General features: G+C 42.1%; 1 protein-coding gene across 1 annotated transcript in view; it reads right to left on the reverse strand.

Moving 5' to 3' along the window:
* LOC137636889 (ubiquitin-protein ligase E3C) overlaps positions 1 to 22,783 on the reverse strand; it is a 159,362-nt gene that overhangs the window by 70,291 nt on the left and 66,288 nt on the right. Inside the window, exons 8-10 of the mRNA XM_068369245.1 lie at positions 18,693 to 18,850; positions 10,192 to 10,349; positions 428 to 546 (exon numbers count right to left, since the gene is read on the reverse strand). Coding sequence (XP_068225346.1) covers positions 428 to 546; positions 10,192 to 10,349; positions 18,693 to 18,850 — 435 coding nt within the window. The remainder of the gene's footprint in view (positions 1 to 427; positions 547 to 10,191; positions 10,350 to 18,692; positions 18,851 to 22,783) is intronic.

Raw genomic sequence — 22,783 nt, forward strand, 5'->3', positions numbered from 1 at the left:
ATAATATTATTATTAGAGTACTGTATAAAGCATATACCACCACACTTTTCTTTAACCCTTTTACCCCCAAAGGACGTACTGGTACGTTTCACAAAACTCATCCCTTTACCCCTATGGACGTACCGGTGTCCTTGCAAAAAACTGCTATTTACATTTTTTTTTTTGCATATTTTTGATAATTTTTTGAGAAACTTCAGGGATTTTCCAAGAGAATGAGACCAACCTGACCTCTCTATGACAAAAATTAAGGCTGTTAGAGCAATTTTAAAAAAATATACTGCAAAATGTGCTTGAAAAAAAAAATAACCCCTGGGGGTTAAGGTTTGGAAAGTTCCAAATAGCCTGGGGGTAAAAGGGTTAAAATGATGAGGATGATTTCTAAAGATAACAAATTCAAAATACAATTGAAAAAAAATAAAATACTTACCAAAGGCAGAAAAGGAATTATTTATATGACCTAGTAAAGGTGCCCCTTGCTGTAAGCTGGACAAAACCGTCCACATTGATCGAAGCAAATGACGTCGAGCCACCACACTGTATAGTAACCTGCAATGGAGAAAAATTATCCCTGAATTAATCATATAATCATTAAACGAGCCACAATTGTTAAGAATCTTGGTAAAATAAATTGTCAATGGCTGTCTCTCATTATTCAATAATGACACGTGCTCTCCCTCTTTCTCTCTCTCTCGCTTTCTTAGTGCTACTTTCAATAGCAGTTCTGGCTAGCAACAGAAAACAGATGTGAGCCTTCATGAAAAAATGAGAATGCCTGTTCACCTATGCAGCATATTAGGTAACTATCAGTACCAGCTGAACTCGGTTGGGTCCCTTGTTAGGCTGGAGGAACGTAGAGAGTAGAGGTCCCCTTTTTTGTTTTGTTTCATTTGTTGATGTTGGCTACCCCCAAAATTGGGGGAAGTGCCTTGGTATATGTATGTGTGTATCATAAAATTTGTACTTCAAAGATAGGTCAAAACCAGAGGTAAAAATTGCAAAAGAACTAACAGCCAGGAATGATTTTGCTATACAGTAGTGAGAAGATACAGAAAACCTTATTTGAAGAGTAATTGACAGTTAAAACTCTTATTCTCTCGCCTAGTTATTTCAATTTCCGTATGTCCACTAAATAATACATACATACATATACCAAAGGCACTTTCCCCAATTCTGGGGGGTAGCCAACATCAACAATGAAACAAAACAAAAAAGGGGACCTCTACTCTCTACGTTCCTTCAGCCTAACCAGGGACTCAGCAGAGTTCAGCTTGTACTGCTAGGGTGCCACAGCCCAACCTCCCACATTATCCACCACAGATGAAGCTTCATAATGCTGAATCCCCTACTGCTGCTGAATAATATCTTGACTAATAATCTGAAGTTAGGATATTAGGAAATAGAAGCTTATACTTATCCATATGAATACTGGACATGAGAAGAGAGTTGTAGTACGGGGAACAATTGCCACACCACACCGGGATTTGAATTGCCAATATGACAAATTCAGAGTTAATTTGTATTATTGCCTAATACAAACCTGTAGTTATTTATGCGGATTATCTTTCAGCGGAGGTGGCAACTCTGCCTAATCGCTTGAGCGGGTAGGCCGGGGGAGGCTAGAGGGTACCCAGCTACCTCTAAATATACTCTCACAGCTGTGAGCTATGTCACTTTTGATTGCAGCAGGACTTCTAGGGGACAAGTGATGGAGGGGAAAAATACAAATTATCTCCGAATTTGTCATTTGTTCCCACACTAACAAACCTTGCGTTATTTATATGTATGATTAACTCTTCGGTGGGTGGAAGTCCTAATTCTGGCATGGTTTTACCTAGGTCTAAGGAAAACTTTAAAGCCTCGCTAAAATACACAAAGTGAGTATAATAACAGCCTGAGCAATTCATTGTCAGGAGAGCTATGTAAGTCTTGTATGAACACATTCAGAGTTTATATAGGAATTAGTAAAGACGTTTCTCGTTGCTTACCTCGCGGGAAGCAATGGGGACATGGACAGTATATAAATTTATGACTATATTAGGCTACACAAGGGGAGTGATAATTACCTGAAGAGGTTGAAGCCAGCTTGCAGAGGGACCCAAGGTGCTGTACACCCAGGGGAGGGGAAGATGAAGAAAGGAAAAGCCAGACATACTCTCATTCATCCCAATCTTAACCCAAGTAACCAATGGCCTCAACCAACTGCTACTTATCCACAAAGGAACCTGAAGTATTCTTAAACCACATGTTGAGCAGCTACTCCAGGACCGATGGTAAACGTATCAAGTCTCCTGTGGGTCATGTCTTTCAAATAGTGGGCTGTGTATGTATTTTGACACATCCACACGCCCGCCTGTACTACCTGGAACACGAAAAAGTTGTGTTTGAATGCCAGGGACGTACTGATTCCCCTGATATCATGGGCTCTAGGTCGTTGAGCCAAAGGAGGATCAGGGACTAGATCTCTTTCAATCACTTTATTATTATTATTATTACTTACTAAGCTACAACCCTAGTTGGAAAAGCAGTATGCTATAAGCCCAGGGGCTCCAACAGGGAAAATAGCTCAGTGCGGAAAGGAAAAAAGGAAAATAAAATATTCTAAGAAGAGTAACAACAATAAATATCTCCTATATAAACTATAAAAACTTTAACAAAACAAGAGGAAGAGAAATAAGATAGGAGAGTGTGCTCGAGTGTACCCTCAAGCAAGAGAACTCTAACCCAAGACAGTGAAAGGCCATGGTACAGAGGCTATGGCACTACCCAAGACTAGAGAACAGTGGTTTGATTTTGGAGTGTCCTTCTCCTAGAAGAGCTGCTTACCATAGCTAAAGAGTCTCTTCTACCCTTACCAAGAGGAAAGTGGCACTGAACAATTACAGTGCAGTAACCCAGTGTTTTTAGTGATCCTCCTCTTAACCCTTCCCAAGCTAACAAAAAGAGATGTTAGTCAGAGCTCAGTTGCTGCAGTGCATTTAAGATATCTCAAACTTCTCACTGGGCATGGTAACAACTGATCTCAGTCATTGGTTACAGAACATAGACTAATAATCTGAAAGGGCCCGAATCTAGGATCCAGAACCCCCGGGATTTTGAGTCTTAGCAATGAGCTCAAGGAGGAAGCTGAATGTTACTTACCACCCATCCCCTAGAATGGGCGACGTCATACGAGAGGCCATGAAGTTCACCGACTCTCTTTGCCGAAGCTAAAGCGAGCAGTAACGCCTTCATCAAAGTGAGCTTTCGGTCAGTTGCATGGCGTAATGGTTCGTATGGAGGTCCTTTTAAGGACCTCAAAACGCGAACTACGTTCCAGGGAGTAGGCCTAATCTCTAACTGAGGGCAAGTGATCTCATAACTCCATATGAATAAAGAAAGCTCCAACAAAGAGGAAATGTCCATTCCTTTCAGCTTAAGAGCGAGGCTCAAGGCTAAGCGATAGCCTTCCACAGCCGAGACTGAAAGGAGCTTTTCCTCTCAAAGGTATACAAGGAACTCCGTTATTATGGGGATAGAGGCCTCGAGAGGAGAGATATTCCTTCCACGACACCAACGACAGAAGACTATTCATTTTGCCTGATACACAGAGGCTGAGGACTTATGCAAGCATCTGGACATTCTCTCAGCAACTTATTGTGAAAAGCCCTTCTGAGAGAGGAGATACTGGATAGTCTCCAGGCGTGAAATTGAAGCCACTGCACAGTTCTGTGGAAGATGTTTGCATGCAGTTGAGTAGAACTGGTCGTGGAGGGAGTTCTCTCAGTAGATCTACTAGAAGTTATAGGAGATCTAGGAACCGCACTGCATGATGCAATAGTGGAGCTACAAGGGTTATCATTAAGTTTTTGGATGCTCTGGTCTTGTCGAGCAGTCTTCTCATCAGACAGAAAGGGGAAAAGGTCTGCACGTTGATGTTGTCCCACCGTTGTTGAAATGCATCCTGCCATAGAGCCTGAGGATCCGGGACTGGAAAACAGTACAGCAGAAGCATGTTGTTCAGAGATGTTGCGAACAGGTCTACAGTCGGGGAATCCCACCAAAGTCAGGACTTTGTTGGCTATCAGAGGATTCAAAGACCATTTGGAGCCTACTACCTGATTCGCTCTGCTCAGATTGTCTGCTCACCTACCTCCAGAGCTTGGGATAGGTCAGGGTCATTGACTGGATAGATTGAGGGACCCGTCACAGGGGAGCTTCTGTGTGCCTCCGCCAAATAGGGTTCCCTTGCCTGGAATGAAGCGAGCTTTTAGGGACACCGAATGTTCTTCTGACAATCTGAGAATCTTTACTGCAAGATGGCATAGGGGCTGCGAAAAGGTACCGCCTTGTTTGTTTATGTAAGCCACTACTGTGGTGTTGTCGCTCATCAACACCACCATGTGGCCTGATAGCAACTGTTGGAACTGATGAAGAGCTAGGTTTGCTGTTCTCATCTCTAGGAGATTTATGTGCTAATAACTTTCTGTCTCTGACCAAAGGCAGGAGATCATGAGATGCAGCAAGTGGGGCCTCCATATTTCTTTTGATGTATCTGTAAAGAGCATCAAGTCCTGAAGAGGGAAGAAAAGATTCTGAGTTTTGCGAAGATTTTCGTCTGCCACCCACCAAAAAAGGTCCGTTACTTGTTCCTGAATAATTGGAATTGAGTATCCGGTGGATCCGATTGCTGGTTCCACACGGACTTTAGCTGCCACTGCAGTGATCTTATCCTGAGGCGGCCGTTTGGAACTAGACGGGTGAGAGAGGTTAGGTGACCTAACAGACTTGACCAATGATAGGCCGGTAGAGCTTCCCGCCTGAGGAAGGATGAAGCTACTTCTCTCAGCCTGTGTACTCTTTCATCTGATGGGAAGACTTTCTGTTGGACAGTGTCTTTTATCATACTGAGGTATACCAGTCGCTGTAAAGGAAGCAATGATGACTTCTCGAGATTTATCAAGACCCCCAAATCCTGACAAACTCGAAAAGCATGTCTCGTTGACGAAGATGGGTCATCTTCAAGTCTGCCAAAATCTGCCAATTGTCCAGGTATCTGAAGAGATGAATGCCGTTCCTGTAAGCCCAAGATGACACTAGGGTGAACACTCTAGTAAAGACCTGAGGTGCTGTCGCAAGACTGAAGCATAGAACCTTGAACTGGTATATTTTCGGTGTATGAATCTGAGATACTTCCTCGAAGACGGATGGATTTGGATCTAGACGTATGCATCCTCGAGATCCAGTGTGCACATGAAGTCCCTTAGTCGAACCACATGGATAACCATGTCTGCCGTCTCCATCCTGAACTAAGTTTGTTGAACAAACTTGTTCAGGGGGTAGAGATTGATGATTGGTCTCCAGCCTCAAGGAACTTTTTTAATTAGAAAAATTTGACTGCAAACCCCTGAAGAGCGCCGTTCTGCAGCATGGTTTGGCCTTGGCCCTGAGGGCCAACTCCTTTACATACCCCTTCGCATAGAAGCTTGAGTGTACTGGATCCCGATTCAGAGGAGGGAGAGATTGAATGAACGGGACACGATACCCTATGGCGACTACTTCGATCGTCCAGGAATACTGCCACAGGTGGTAGGTGATGAGGAATGCCATTCCTAGCGGGAGTGACCACCTCGGCCACTCCCTTTCGCTCCCTTCTTTCCTCTGAAGGACTTGTTCCTGTTCTGGCCTTTAGACTGAAAGGGACATTTAGATACCTTGGTAGGTCCTGAGGACCAAGAAGTTGAGGGATTAGAAGCAGTCTGCTGACCACGTGAAGACTTGGATGGTCTTCTATTGGGCCTTGATGACGTGGCCCTATGAAGGAGAGAATCGTTCGTTGATTTCCTCCATCGTTCAGCAGCCCTCTCAATCTCCTCTGGAACAATGAGAGAAGAACCCTCAAGGGTGGAATTCCTCATACGTGAGACTTTCATCTTCGGCACCTGTTTGTGGAATTTCCCAATGATGGTATCCCTTCTCTTGAGAATAGCATACGCGCACAAGTTGACAACATGGTGCGATAAAAACTCAAGAGTTTGGGTACCCGACCAGAGGAAAGACTCCAAAGACTTCCTAGCAGACTCCTTTGAAAGATCGTGGGAGCGTACCATGAAGCCCAAGCACCCCAAACATAGGTTGAGCCACCAAGCAGCCTGCATGGCGTACTTCATGCCTCTCTCTATGTTCAGCTCAAATGCCAAGAGGGGGGCCCTCAGAGAGGAGAGGTTTTTGAGCCAGAAGACCCTTCATCAAAGATTCCACCGAAGGGTTGAGGGACATGGTGGAATGCGGTTCCACCTCGATCTCGTAATACTTCCTTTGTAGGATGAAAGGAAGTGGCAAAGACAGAGGTTGAGCCTCCTCTCAAGGAACTGGAAGTTCCGGCTATCTGGGCAATAACATTATTTTGCCGACCATTAGGCCTTTAGATCAGGGCAAGGTTACACTGGTTCTAGGGGGTTCTGTGTCTCGAAGATATCGTCAAGAGCCATATCCTTCCCTTCCTGGGTGGTGGTACCAGGAGTTGACAACCCATTGATGGCCCTCATGCAAGAGAGGACCTGCCAAAAGGTACATTCCAATTCTCATCTGCCTTGTTCTAAGTGAAAGTTCGGACTAGCTGCTCTCAGAAGATTTTTGTCATCCGTGTCCAATGGCTCATCTACCTCCAGGATCACATTCAGAGCTTGGGGTAGGTAAGGGTTGTCAACTGGATAAATTGAGGGGACCCGCCACAGGGGACTTTCTGTGTGCCTCTGCCAAATGGGCTTGGATTTGGTGTCTTTGGATCCCCTTCACACAGAGAAGCATTCCTCCAAGAAGTTGGAAGGAGGAACTTGCGAGGGTTTTGGCACACCAATTGCAGAAGCCTCAGCAGCAGGAGCCGTAGACTCTGCTTCGGGTGGAAGTAAAGAAATTGGATGCTAGTCCGGAGGCACTACCTCAATTTCTTGTGGGTTGAAGGGGTGGACAGAGATCTCCCTGGGAGAGCAAATGTCTCTAATTGTTCTAGGATGGATGAGATCGGCGTGCGGTGGAGTTACACCTCTCACCCTCCTCTTCTCACTCTTTGTCATGGTCTCCCTTGCCGTCACCATAGTAAAGGGAAGGTTAGCCACATAAGAATCAAAAGGAGGAGGCACCTCGGCACGAGATCGAGGTGGGGAAGATCGTCGTGCCTTGTCCAGTGATGGTCACCTTCTAGGGTCAAAACTCCCAAGAGACGAGCTCGAGGCAGACTCCAAGGGAATTCGAGGAGTAGCCCTGACTGGAACAGTCGGGGGCTGTGGCGGTGGAAGAGCCACACCCAAGGACTTCAGCAGGGAAGTTAGATAGTTACTCACCCTTGCAGGGAGATCAGCACCCTTTGGTAAGTCCTGGGTTTCGTTTGAGAATCCAAGAGGAGAACGTCCCCTAGGAGGAACCCTAGAGGGAGCCTGCATAGACGTAGGAGAAAGTCTTTGAGGCAACAGGAGATGCTCCTTTGTCGAAAGAAGAGAACGGTTCGGGCTAATAGCACATCAGCGTACCTATTAGGGGGCTCTCTAGACCCTTTTGGGAAGGGTTTAGGCCTGCTGCTTGAAGTGATAGAAGGCGGCAGCGGCGGCGGAGATGGAGGTATTGGTACCGCACTCAATCACGAAAATCGCAGATTTGCAAGCAAATTCATGATTTTTGCGCGATAGTAGGAGCGATTCACGAGAAGTGCTCGTAACACGAGCACTAGGAGCCACAATAGATGGAGAGAGCCTCAGGCATTCCTACTGCTTCAGAGGACCTCCTACTCCAGATGATGTCGACAAAGAGTGCTTCTGAGTAAGGAAATTGCCAATTTGCATGCAAATTCACGAGATTTGCATGCAAAATCGCGATTTTCGTGTGATAGTAGGCGTGATTCACAAGTAGAAGTGCTCGTAACGCGAGCACTAAGAGCCATACTGGACGGAGGAAGCCTTGGGCATTCCTGCTGCTTCAGACAACCGCCTATGACACACGATGTCGGCAAAGAGTGCTTTTGAGTAGAGGCAACTTTAAGGGTAGGCAAATGCTGTGCTAAAGCACCCCAGGCAGCAAAGGGCACTGGAGGTGGTTTAGCTGGACGCCTGTCTCAGGATCAGGTTTGGTTCGGGGTCAGTTAGGAGAAGGACAGATTGAGAAACGACGCGCTGAAGGACTGCGCGTATGCTTACCTCTACCTCTAGATGAGGAATGTCTAGACCTTGATCGTGAACTCATGACTCGCGATCGTGAATGTACTGTTCTTGATCAGGAGCATTTAGCTCTCGATCGAGAACGGCGTGAAGTTGCTCCTCTAGGGGAAGCAATTACTCCCCAAGTACCCTGCGGTTACCAAGGAGTTACACACCAGGCATCTCAAATGTTTCCCAGGTTCTTATATCACTGCGCCATTTAGACATGTTCTATCGAAACAAGGGTGAAGTGTAACTTGTATAATTGTAAAATCTATGACTAAATTGGGGTGCTATAATTAGTCACAACACGTTGACTGTCTGTAGGCCACCGACAGACTGGCTGCCCGAGCGGACCCAAAATCTCCCGCCTAATATAGTTTGTCGGGGTGGTGAGAGTAACATTTCTTCAACAAGCACATATACATGAACTCATTCTATGAGATGAAAGGAAATATTCTGAGTAATGTCGAACAGCGATGGATTCAAGGTCGAGGGTCACCTGGACGAGTAAACGGGTGCCAAAGGCCACGCTTCCGGTAGTCAGCATCATGTGCGGGGGTTGGAGAGCGCTCGCTCTATTTCTCACAGGTGTAAAGGTTTCCTCTTGAAGAGAATTCCATATTACTGCACACTCCATCCTATACGCACATCTTGGATACTGAGAACAGCATCTCGGCAACACAGTGCCTGGAGAGGTATATTTTTGTTGAAGAGCAAAGAGTTCAGGCTCGTCTATGTGACTGAAGGCGGGGCTAAAATCAAGGGGAACTTTTTTAATGAAATATACTTCAGGTATGATATACTGTACTACCATGTAGAGCATGGAAGAGAACGTCCCTTTTCAACTACGGCTAAAATCAAAGCGGGGCTGTTGTGAGTGAGCGGTGATTTACCACTACCAATTAATAACAACTGAATCGGTTGATACCTCGTTAAATGTTTTTATGGCCAAGTTCCAGATTGTGTTATTTTCTATCTCCTAATGTAAATAACGAAGATTTGTATTTGTGTCAAGAGCAAACCTGTTCCTTGTTACTTAATCGTTTCTTGGATTTCTAACTTAAGGGAAGACATATTTCTTCAAAATGACGAGAATGAATATGGAGGTCCTGAGATGGTTGATGCGCAGGTACTACTGTCCCCGAGTCAGAGTTAGTTTTTGTGTTTATGAAGGGGATAAAGTGGTAATGACTCCACCCATAGCAGACAATTTTCAGCATTAGAGGTGCTGTGTCGAGTTCAATAGTGCCTGAACTCAAAAGTTTATCTTATTTACATCGAGTCCATGCTTCGCATATTGATACACCGACCCTAGAGCACGGTAGACCATATTTCTTTGGCATTTACCAGGTATGTCATAGTGGATTATTATTATTATTATTATTACTATCCAAGCTACAACCCTAGTTGGAAAAGCAAGATGCTATAAGCCCAGGGGCTCCAACAGGGAAAAATAGCCCAGTGAAGAAAGGAAATAAGGAAATAAATAAATGAAGAGAACAAATTAACAATAAATCATTCTAAAATAAGTAACAACGTCAAAACAGACATGTCATATATAAACTATTAACATCAAAAACAAATATGTCATAAATAAACTATAAAAAATCATGTCCGCCTGGTCAACAAAAAAGGATTCACTGTTCTAGTCTTTCATAGGAAAGTATTTGGAAACTATACAGCACATTAATACCCCCCCCCCAAAAAAAAAAAAGATGAAACCATTATGATTATGCAGAATAACAAGATAGCACACTCCACAATTCCTCATATTATATGCTCTAGCTTAAATATAGTATAACGTTAATGCCAAAATAATCTTTCATGTATATCAAAAGGATGACTTTCTTTTCCTACAATGAAAAACAGATTTAATTCATAAGATTGGTTCAGGGCATTTGCCATTTTGAAAAGTTTAAATGTGTTTTTTATGTTTTTAAAATGGGAAATTGTGCTTTTCATACAATGAGGTCCTCATATGTAATTCATTTTCCCATCCTATAAAATATACTAAAACTCCTACCTGCACTGATGAAGCTGGAATGAAGGTGCTGTTAAAAGATGGTGTGTAAGTTTGGCAAACTGCATTAAAACATCAGGACAGACTTGACGTTCAACATTATTTAGTAGCCAGCCAACATGTTCAGTGTTATTTACTATGGACACACACTCTTCAGCTATCTGTAAAAAAAATGAACAATTAAAATACCTCTACTACAAAATAAAATCAAGTGTAGCCTTATATTTCTTGTGGGATTACATGAAATATGAATATTCTCTATAAACAAAGCCTTAAAATTTCTAGTTTAAATATATATATATATATATATATATATATATATATATATATATATATATATATATATACATATATATATATATATACGTATATATACGTATATATATGTATATATATATATACATATATATATATATATATATATATATATATACACACACGTGTGTGAATATATAAAGTTACATATAAACACTTATATCCATATGTGTATGTATGTATATATATATATACATATATATATATATATATATATATATATATATATATATATAGACTGTATGTATGTATGTGTGTATGTATGTATGTATATATATACATATGTATATAATTCGTTCCACAGCCCAAAAACCTATAATAACTCCTTAATAAATTACTACATATAATTACACATAACAATAACATAATTGCATAATATGAAAGAAGGATGTAAAAAAGATAATTATAAAGAAATATTAAATATAAAATGTGTTTTTATTGTCACTTTACCTTAGAGACAGGCCAACGCAGGTGTAGGATTTGCTACGCCAGGAGGAGACGAACGATCGGCAAGAAGGTAGACATGGTGTTAACATGTTCTTTAAATAAATACTCTCTCTCTCTCTCTCTTGTTCTTCTTCACTGTTAGTGTTAGAGACGTCTATTATTTTTTTCTGTGAGAGAGAGAGAGAGAGAGAGAGAGAGAGAGAGAGAGAGAGAGAGAGAGAGAGAGAGAGATTAAACAAAAATGTGTTGTGTACTGTACATATGATTTTTAACAGCGTCAACGAGTTGAAAGACAATTAAATGTAACCAAAAAATCAATATCAGTGAATCTGAATTCCTTTATTAACTAAAACAAATATTGATACAAACACACTCGTGTGCGTATGCACAAACACACACACAGGTGTACGAATTCCTACGCAGGAAGAGAACCGATCGGCGAGGAGGTAGAGATGGTGACTGCAATAACGTACCGTAACTTACACTACGGAAACTTTAATCTAACTTAGCTTATTTATTTTTTTCATTTTCATATTTCATATTTTTTACATTTTTTTTTTTTATTTTTAATTTTCATCACTTTCAGTGACGAGTTACGGTATGTTATCGCAGTCACCATCTCTACCTCCTCCCCGACCGTCTGTCTCTTACAGCATAGCAAGTCTTACACCTGTGTGTGTGTGTGTTTGTGCATACGCACACAAGTGTGTTTGTATCAATATTTGTTTTAGTTAATAAAGGAATTCAGATTGGCTGTTATTACTTTCTTAGTTACATTTAATTGTCTTTCAACTCGTTGACGCTGTTAAAAATCATATGTACTCTAAACACATTTTTGTTTAATCTCTCTCTCTCTCTCAGGAAAAAAAATAATAGATGTCTCTAACACTATAACAGCGAAGAAGAAAAGAGAGAGAGAGAGAGAGAGAGAGAGAGAGAGAGAGAGAGAGAGAGAGAGAGAGAGAGAGAGAGAGAGAGAGAGAGAGAGAGAGAGGTTTTATTTAAAGAACATGTAAATGCTATGTTTAGAGAGAAACAGAAAAAGAGAGAGGACTTTTTTAAAAGAGCTTGTTATTGCTATCTTGGTTTTCTTTGCTTCACTTTTTTCTGTCTTTCTGTTCATCACACTGGCCCTTCTCACAAATGATCGTTGCTAACAATCTCTTTGTCCTTTATCCCTATCAACAAAAGGCATTCTATCACTTCCAGGGTATTGCTACGATGTCTTGTAATAATGGTGATCCCTTCGATGGTTTATCTGCTTTTTTGGCTGCCTTCTGCTTGATGATCGTCGAGATCATAGGCCTATTCCGGCCACATTGTTTAGCCATATCACTCACATGCACACTGCTCTCATCTTTTTCTATAATTTCTTGCATCAATTATAAAGAAAAAATTGCCTTTTTCCTTTCCTCACCACTACCTGTACTGAAACTTAGCTTCTTAGGCACCATGATTATAGGTACAATCAAAAAGGAAATGTGAGAAAAGGAAGAAAATAAGCACTGTTAATAACAGACCAAACAGAGGACAACCACACGATACACACAAGAACAGAGAACAGAGCACTCAACGCTCAATGGCGTCCCTCTTACGTGCTGCCATCAACCGGCGTAAACAAGATCTACATCGGATGTTGGAGCATTACTTCGGGTGTCGAGACAAAAATTTGATGGAATTTTACTTTGGATGTTGGAACAATCGTAAGTAAAGACAATTGTATGTAGAAGTTCCACTGTATATATATATATATTTCAAATAAGCCATATATTTTGACACATTAATGTCAGGATTCTCTTAACGACCACGGGATCAGAGTTTCGGGGCGAAATCACTAAAAGACAAAAGCATCCGACTGGCAGGGATTCGAACCCTGATACAGGATGCTTGTATGACAGTGACCGTACCATTTAGCCATGTCGAAAGATGAAAGATATTCATGTGCTAGTACTTTTCAAACTCTGACCATAGGGCTGAGGTTGTCTGGTGCATTATGTGGGCCACCAACCCTTCTTTTTATGCATCTGAGAAGAGCATCAAGTCCAGCTGAGGAGAGAAGGTTGACGCCCTTTAGCAGTTTATCGTCTGCCACCCACCACTTGAGGTCCGTCCAATCCTCTAGTACCACGAGGATCAAGACGTCCGGGGAATCGAAGGCCTGATTCAAGGTGAAATTTACCTGCCATTGGAGAGATCGTATCCTGTGGTGGACGTTGGGAACGAGATAGGCCAGGGATGATAGGTGCCCGAGGAGACATAACCACCTCTAGGCTGGGAGTTCTTCTCATTTGAGGAATGGCCTTGCAACCTTCCTCAGCCTCATTACCCTGTCGTCTGATGGGAAGGATTTGTGAAGACTGGTGTCTATTACCACTCCTAGGTATACCAGTCATTGAGTTGGGAACAGTGATAACTTCTTGAGGTTCACCCTGTTCCCCAAATGTTAGCAAAGCCCCAGAAGATTGTCTTGGTGCTGAAGAAGAGTCGCCACCAAATCTGCCAGAATCAGCCATTCATCCACATAACGTAGGAGATGAATGCTGATTCTGTGAGCCCAAGATGACACTAGGGCGAACACTCTCATGAAGACCTGTGGTTCTGTATATCTACTGCCAGATGGGAAAGGGGCTGCGAAAAAGTACCGCCTTGTTTGTTGATGAAAGCCACTACTATGGTGTTGTCGCTCATTAGCACCAATGAATGGCCCATTAGTAAGAGATGGAACTGAAGGACCAGCAAGGTAGCATTCATCTCTAAGAGTTTTATATATGCTGGTACTTTTCAAACTCTGACCATAGGCCTGCGGATGTGTTGTGCAGCATGTGGATCCCTGGACCCCCTTCTTTTGATGCATCTGAGAAGAGTATCAAGTCCAGGGGAGGGACGAGAAGGTCAACATCCTTTAGCAGTTTCTTGTCTGCCACCCACCACTCGAGGTCCATCCATTCCTCTGGTCCCATGGGGATCAGAATGTCCGGGAAATCGAAGGCCTGATTCCAGGTGGAATTTAGCTGCCATTGGAGAGATCGTATCTGGAGGTGGCCGTTGGGAACCAGACGGGCCAGGGATGAAAGGTGCCCGAGGAGACATAACCACCTTTGGGCTGAGAGTTCTTCTCGTTTGAGAAATGGCCTTACAACCTTCCACAGCCTCATCACCCTGTCATCAGATTGGACCATCAAGGACCTCACAGTACTTTCTTTGCTGGACACAAGGAGGTGGGAAGAGTCTAGAGGATGAGCCTGTGCAAAGGGAGCCAGAGAAACCGATGAGCAGAGACAGAACCTTTTTGGCACTCTTCAGCCCTTGAGACCAGGGCAGGGCTGCACTGAACTTGGGGGGCTTTTGAGGGCCAATGACACGGTCTAGAACCTAGTCTTTGCCCTCCTAAGGAGACATTGTTCGGTCTGCCAACCCATTGAGGGACCTCATCCAGGCCAAAACCTACCAGAAGGTGTAATCGGACTATCTCTGTTGTGCTTCCGATGGTCTAGGACTGACCCTGAACTTAGAATCTTCCACCCACAAGACATCATCTCGGGGTAGGTCATGGTTATCATCATAGTGATGAATAGGAGACACCTGGCTGACTGCCTCTGCAGGTCTAGCAGACCTCGGAGAGGATTTTAGCAGTCTTGGAGTCCTTGGACTCTTTCCTTGGCGGGAGGAAGGTCTCCAATACAGATGGTTTTGACAGGACACCTTTCTGCTGCTCACCTGTAGGGGGCAGGATAGTCTCTTCTAAGGGTTTAGAGGCTGCTCTCATCTCTTGAGGAACCTCTTCGATGGAAGAAGGGCAGAAGGAGCCAGTTAGGGACTCTTTCCTGCATGGAGCTTCCTTCTGGATTGCTGGATTTATAGCAGTTGGACGAAGAGGAGTAGGTACGATGATGCTTAGCCTCTGCTTGGACGTCTTGACAGGGGTCAACTTGACCCTGGAAGAGACAAGGTCAGCAACTCCACTTTTCCTCTTCTCAGGAGAGGAAGAAACCGAAGTCTCTTTATGGGATGAAACCGTGGATTTTCAACTTAGGTCAGCCAATGGCGAGGAAGACTCCTTCAGGGGGAATCGTGGGAGTCTCTGAAGGGCGAAGAGGGGAAAAACCTGATGCGAAGTCTTGAGAAACGGCCCTCACCATGGCTCCAAAACATGGGTCCTGTTCCATAGCAGCGCTGTCGTAGAGATCCCCTGAAGGGAATGATGAAGAGGGTTTCAGCAAGGAAGGCTTTCAGCAAGAAAGCCTCTCGCAGAGCCTAAAATTCTTTATTCACTTTAGACCCTTCTGCTGCTAAACCCTTGTAGTCTGCAATCCTAGTTGCTCAATAAGACAACCTTGACGTAAATTCAACTAAAGTCAATTGTTTACATCGTTTCAGATGACTATGTACTCCTTTCATTTACAAGCTCGACTGCTAGCTCATCATGGGTTAACTAGTGCGTAGTAAATGTAGGCGCTTGTACAGCTACTGCCAAAACGAGGTCTTTGTGGTAAACAAATCAAGAAATCAGCTGATTTTCACTCAGCTCAAGTAGTTCCACCACACTACAGGAAGATGAAGGGAAAGAAAATAAGCAAACACTGAAAATGAGAAATTATCTCCTTTTCAAGTTTTACTTAGCCTTATTTCTGAAAAATATCCTGATAAGTGAATAAGGTAAGTTTGGGAACTTCTTATTCTTCCCAATCTAGCCATGAATGCCAATGTGCCTCCTCAAACTATGCTTTTAGGAACATCAGTGCCTTCTACATTAAATCCAATAGGTTTAGAGACATTGCCTTGTTGATGGCACCAGGGAGGACATGGTGACTGACTCCCTGGCCTCGGCTTTACTAGCTGGAAAGAAATATCTTCAGAATAAAGCCCGTCCAGATTACAGCTGTTAATCAGTCTACAAACTGATGATATGGGCTTTTCCAACTTAGCTTCCTGAAACTCTATCCTGTTCGTATTACTAGGCAGGCAGTTAATTCTAATAGCCAGGCCTTCTCCATCATGAGGCTCAATACTACGCAGTACTCTAGAAGTTTTATTCCAGCTGTGACCAAGTTGTGGAATGATCTTCCTAATCGGGTAGTTGAATCAGCAGAACTTCAAAAGTTCAAAGTTGGAGCAAATGCTTTTTTGTTGACCAGGCGGACATGAGGCTTTTTATAGTTTATATATGACGTATTTGTTTTTGACGTTAATAGTTTATATATATTATGACATATCTGTTTTGACGTTGTTACTTTTTTTAGAATGATTTATTGTTAATTTGTTCTCTTCATTTATTTATTTCCTTTTTTCCTTTCCTCACTGGGCTATTTTTCCCTGTTGGAGCCCCTGGGCTTGTAGCATCTTGCTTTTCCAACTAGGGTTGTGGCTTGGATAGTAATGATAATAATAATAATAATACGTGAAAATGACCCTGAGCTGAACGAGGAAAGAATAGTCCTGCTTTTGTGCACAGATGAACAATCACTAACATACACATGTATGGTAAGAAGTAACTCCAAAGAATTAGGATAGTCAAATACTATGGGAAGTGCCTAGTCCCAAAGATCACGACAAGCAAGGGAAGAGTCAAGGTCAGCAAGAGGATGTTACAGGGCCATCCACTCTCCTCATGGTACCCTATTTGAAGTAACAACAGTGACTACTTTTTGCTTTCTAAGAAGAGTGATATCTACGTGAAGTTTGGTGGGACTTCCTATAGTGCGATGTCTGAACCCTCTTTTTATATCTCCAGCAGCGCAAATACTAGGAGGGAAAGGAGATGAGCATAAAAAAGTAGGATAGCTCTGTAATGAAAGTACATTTCTTTATCCTGCTCTTACCACTATTCTCAGACAACCCTCCCACTACGGCCAAGAAAAATAAAGTATGAGTTCATAAAAGGCCACAAGTTAGAGCTGGAATAGTACCAGCTGTAGGACAATCTATTTCCAGAGCAAGGACCTCATAAGCAGGAACAATGTTCAAATGAGATCCAATTCAAGCACATGGATAGCTAAAGGGCCCCAAAGAAATAATCAGAAGCTAATGCAATCACAAGAGTCTCAAGCACTGGAAGGACAAGAGTCAAAGGAGCAGATGAAACTCAAAATGAAACATGGATTCCAGCAGGAAACATTATAGGATGAGATGTGAGAAAAGGGAAGCATATTGTCTCCCAACAACAAAAATAGAATCGTCTTGGCCTCCCTTTCAGCCCTGCACTGTTTCCATGAAGGAAAATTATCAGACTTCGGGAAAGGAAGACCTTTCATACAAACCTAAACTCTGTAAAGGGAACAGAAGTACGAAAATCAGTGATCAAAGGTGACAAGGCCGCAACAAACACATTAATGCTCTTGCTCAGTATATATATGGTGTTCAATCCTAGTGTTTGAAAGGGGAACTAGCGTTCATCACATAACTGACAGATCCAAAGTCAAGAGTAAAAGCAATCATAAAAAAAAACAAAGACACCTTGACTTGAAGGCAGGTGAAAAAACAGTGAGGATCAGGTACACAATTAGTAACCCCAGCTCCCTTCCCCTCATCTACCTACCACTGCTTTACCAACTTGTTGAAATGATTCAAATTATGATTCTGGTGACACTTAAGATACTCTTGGAAAATATATAAAAGACTAAAGTCTGTACAGTATTCTCGTAGTAGCAGATAAGTTACAGTAATGTAAGAGAATTAACTTCCGTAAGAGTATGGTTAGGTTAGTATGTCCTGCACTAATCCGATGTTAAATTTCAGTTCTTGGATTGAAAGGTATGATTGAAAATGCATAAATCTATTTCTCCTTAGACACAGATTAGTTCAAACCCTTTAATGATATCAGGCCCTTGTATATTGCAACTTAGGAGAAATAAGTATATTAACTGAGTCAGCAAAGCACAAACTTTCCTCTAGACTGATGGGTTACCCAGGAATGATTCTAGATGCCCAACAGCTTGCTTGGCATAAATAAAGTCAAATGCTTTGTCTGAGACTATTGGGCTGTAGCTCATGAATATGGCAGATATAATCGTGGTTGCCAGAATAATCTAGTTTTATGCTGACGAGGGATTTGGATTAAAGAGTATCCCCACTCCATAAACAATTTGCTTGATTTTATCTGTACATAATTGAATGCAACCATCTTTATACTTCAATTTACCATGTCTACTACAATACCGGCCATAGGCCAGGACAACGGCGGGGATGCTCCATAACGCAGTAGGAAGCACTACGAGACACAAGAACGCACAGGGAAAGCAAAGGGAAAAGCACAAAGGAACCACAAGAGACACAAAGGGGTCGGGGATACAAAGAGTCACACTGGGATTAGGGAGAGCGGCAAGATGATATCGCGACGCGACCAGAGAACTTACTGGAGGTCGAGACCTGAGCGAGCATGCTCTCTGACCCAGGGTTAGCCTCAGGGCGTGTATCACTCCGCCTGAGGTTACCCCCTCATAGAAAATGGGTATAGGGTAGACTACACAAAACTCTGGTCAGTTGGGAGGAGATCCCAGATACTCTTAAGAAAGTAGTTCGAGGTAAGTGCTCCGTGCTGAAACAAACATTATTTAAACACCTTTCATACCAACATCTTAACTATTTTAGGTTACAAGTAAATACTTATTCAACAAAATTGTATAAAAAACAATTATTTTCCAAAAATTTTAGTACTGTAAATGGAATCAAACGAAATACCTATGATAAAAGTTATAGATATTGACCAGATTCAAGAGATAAATAAAAAAGCAGTACAGTATTACCTTTCTTAAATCAGGATCAACAGGGGTAGACGATTCCATTGCATCATCATCATCCGAGTCAACATCATTAACCTCATTCACCAAATAACCAGTCGTTTCACCTAGCAACTCACTCACAGTTCGCAAGTAATTACATAGCGCATGTGCATTTGCAAATTCTGTAAACATAAGAAGCATTTATCAATAAAATACTCAAGTACATTTTTGTAATTTTGTTTCTTAACCCTTTTACCCCCAAAGGACTTACTGGTAGATTTCACAAAACCTAACCCTTTTACCCCCAAAGAACGTACTGGTACGTTTCACAAAACCCATCCCTTTACCCCCATGGACGTACCGGTACATCCTTGCAAAAAAATGCTATAAAAAATTTTTTTTTCATATTTTTGATAATTTTTGGAGAAAATTCAGGCATTTTCCAAGAGAATGAGACCAACCTGACCTCTCTATGACAAAAATTAAGGCTGTTAGAGCTATTTAAAAAAATTACTGCAAAATGTGCTGGGAAAAAAATAACCCCCTGGGGGTTAAGGGTTGGAAATTTCCAAATAGCCTGGGGGTAAAAGGGTTAAAATATAGTACATCGCCTTATGATCACCTTTCCATTTTGATATTAATGAGAAAGACATCCTAGAGTATGGCATTAAAGTTACTCATATATGACACTGTTTGACTGTGCTCTGATTTAATACTTCCAGAGACTGGAGAAAAGGAGCACAAAACTTGCTAAATATGATGATACTACTGATTTCTCTCAATTACATTATAAAGCCAAAAGAAATTTGATGTTATCTGATGGAGCCTTCCCCCTAACTTTATTGTTTGTGTCAACTTATTTCTATTTCAGTTGTAAATGTTACTTGGCAATCTCACTTATGGCAGATATCAACATGAGAACACTCTTCTCCCCTATGATAAGCAAGCTCATTTAACCCTTTTACCCCCAAAGGACGTACTGGTACGTTTTACAAAACCCATCCCTTTACCCCCATGGACGTACCGGTACGTCCTTGCAAAAAAAATGCTATAGAATTTTTTTTTTTTTCATATTTTTGATAATTTTTGAGAAAATTCAGGCATTTTGCAAGAGAATGAGACCAACCTGATCTCTCTATGACAAAAATTAAGGCTGTTAGAGCAATTTAAAAAAATTATACTGCAAAATGTGCTGGGAAAAAAATAACCCCCTGGGGGTTAAGGGTTGGAAATTTCCAAAGAGCCTGGGGGTAAAAGGGTTAAGGAGTGGTCAAGGGCATTTTGTACAGTTTTGATCCAAAGCATCTTTTCAGTAGTTACTCAGGATATCTTTTCAGTAATGATTAAGGGCGTATAGCATGATCTACCATTATTAAATGGTCATGGCCTTATTTTATGATCCACAATCCCTTAAGTCTAAAATATTGTACAGTATTGCAACATGGCAATGGCCCATATTTTCACTGATTCAAATAAAAAAAAATATATATATATATAACAGAAAGAAATCCCTCTTAACCCTTTTACCCCCAGGCTCTTTGGAAATTTCCAACCCTTAACCCCCAAGGGGTTATTTTTTTCCCAGCACATTTTGCAGTATATTTTTTTTTAAATTACTCTAACAGCCTTAATTTTTGTCATAGAGAGGTCAGGTTGGTCTCATTCTCTTGGAAAATGCCTGAATTTTTTCAAAAAATTATCAAAAATATGAAAAAAAAATTTTGTATAGCATTTTTTTGCAAGGACGTACCGGTACGTCCATGGGGGTAAAGGGATGGCTTTTGTGAAACGTACCAGTACGTCCTTTGGGGGTAAAAAGGTTAACATGAGTTTCATTTGATAAAATTTTAGCAATATGAATTTTACTTTTAAAATTACTTTCATGACAATCAGATATAAATCATAACTATTCATAATATCACACTTTAAAAATTGACCTCGGTAAATAGCAGTATGTGGTTGAATGGGATACTGGACATTAAAGAGAACAATATTTACACAACTTACATAATGCTTACTCATTTAGTTTTCCATTGTGCTAAAGTAAGAATAGAGCAATCTCAGTGATGATATGACAAATTTGGAAGTAATTTGTATTTTTTCCAACAATAAAAATCTGTAGTTCTTTACATAAAGGAAATCAGTGCAAGCTAGCATATGGCTATTAAACTTTTAACAAGTTGTCAAAAAATATTCTGGTTGTTCCCAATGATAGCAGAGAAAAGCCTCCTACCACCCCCCACCCCCCACTGACATGGAATTCTAATTTTCTTCCTACCATAGCAGTATTTCTATGGTTAGTTGGCAGAGTAGCCGTGAAAAACTACGTCCATGTTTGTTTAGATACGCCACTATAATCGTGTTGTCTCTCATCAACACTACAGAGTGACCTGAAAGGCTGTTAGATGTGTTTGAGAGCTAGAAAGGATGCCCTGATTTCCAAAAAGTTTGCATGGCAGCGAGCCATTCAAAAAGAAGTGACAAGCCGCTTTCTTGAGTCTCTATCCTGCTTTGGGATGGAAAAACCCACCTTTTTGGGTGTCTATTTGCATCCCGAGGTATACCAGTTTCTGTGCAGGTTGGAAAGAAGACTTTTAAAAATTTATCACGACTACCAAATCGTGACACAAGGGAGAAGTCTGCCTCGGTGTCAGAGAAGGGTCTCCATCAAGTCTGCGAGAATCGACCATCATCTAGATAACGAAGCAGACAGATGTTGGAATGGGCCCAGGTTGAGACTAAGGTGAACACTAATGAACACCAGAGGTGCTGTGGACAGGCCAAAGCACAGTACAGTACCTGAAACTGGTAAATCCTCTCGCAAAGGATGGATCTTAAAGTACTTCTTGGACACAAGTTGGATAGGGATCTGAGAGTACATTTCTTTTAGATCCTGTGTGATCATGAAGTCCTTTGGTCTGACAAACTGTCTGATCATTTCTGCTGTCTTCATCTTGAACGGAGTCTGGTGGATAAACTCAGTCATAGTGGAAAGTTCAATGACTGGTCTCCAGCAACCAGAAGCCTTCTCTACATGAAGAGTCAACTGTAGAAGCCAGGGAACTGTTGAGGACCTATTGGAGAGCACCCTTCTCCAACGTGGTTCGGACTTCCACCTGAAGATAAGATCCTTTTACTGATCTCTTTGCAAAGGAATAGGATATCTTTAGATGTCATGTCAAAAGAGGGAGAGAGAGTGGGATGTAGTAGGCCTTCTAAGGTTCAGCACAGTCTCCCATTTCTACCACCAACACAAAAGGCATTCCCCCACCAGTGGTCAGGCAGGAGGAAAGACACCCCCTAGCAGGAGCACCCGCATCTTCCACCTATACCTCCTCTGGCCCCAGAGCCTTTACCAGAAAGGGACTGTTTAGGGGCTTGCTTCTTGGCGTTGGATTGCCTCGAAGCGTTTGTTACTCTTCTATGAGCCTGTCTGTTAATGGGGACTGCCATCAGAGCAGGTGGTGCCAAGAGTGGGGGCCAGATGTCACCGCCCTGTGGAGGAGGGAGTCGTGACTCACCTTACTCCAGTGCTCCAAAACTGCATCAACGTCTTCAGAGTTAAACAAGGAAGGACCCTTAACGAGTTACGTAGCTTGAGCGCTTTTCACTTAGGCACCTGCCTGTGGAACCTTGAAATGACAGAATCTCGATGTTTCAGGATCCAGTTCATCCACTGGTTGGATACATTGTGAGGAAGAAACTCAGCAACTCTAGCAGCAGAAAGCAAGGTGTTCATAGCTTTCTTTTTAACTGGATCAGCCAAATCTTCATGGGCGATCAGATAACCAAATGAGCCGAGCCAGTAGTTGATCCGTGAAGCGGCTTACAAAGAAACCTTTACAACCTACTCAATGTTCACAACATTTCTAGCCGAGAACGTCACTTGCTGTGCCTCCAACTTGTCCAAGGAAAAGTTGTATGCCAATGCCGGGATCGCTGGGTCTAATGGCAAAGGCAAGGGATTATCGTAGATAACTTCGTAGTACTTCCTTTGACGAACAAACGGTGCAGGAAGTAACCGCAATGAGTTGCTCACCCTTAGAGTCATTAGTCCCAGTGACTTGGGAGATGACACTCTTTCTGGCACACTTCCCCATCCTAGGTAGTAGGTT

The sequence above is a fragment of the Palaemon carinicauda genome, unplaced genomic scaffold (assembly GCF_036898095.1).
Source record: "Palaemon carinicauda isolate YSFRI2023 unplaced genomic scaffold, ASM3689809v2 scaffold43, whole genome shotgun sequence".
In the NCBI taxonomy this organism is placed as follows: domain Eukaryota; kingdom Metazoa; phylum Arthropoda; class Malacostraca; order Decapoda; family Palaemonidae; genus Palaemon; species Palaemon carinicauda.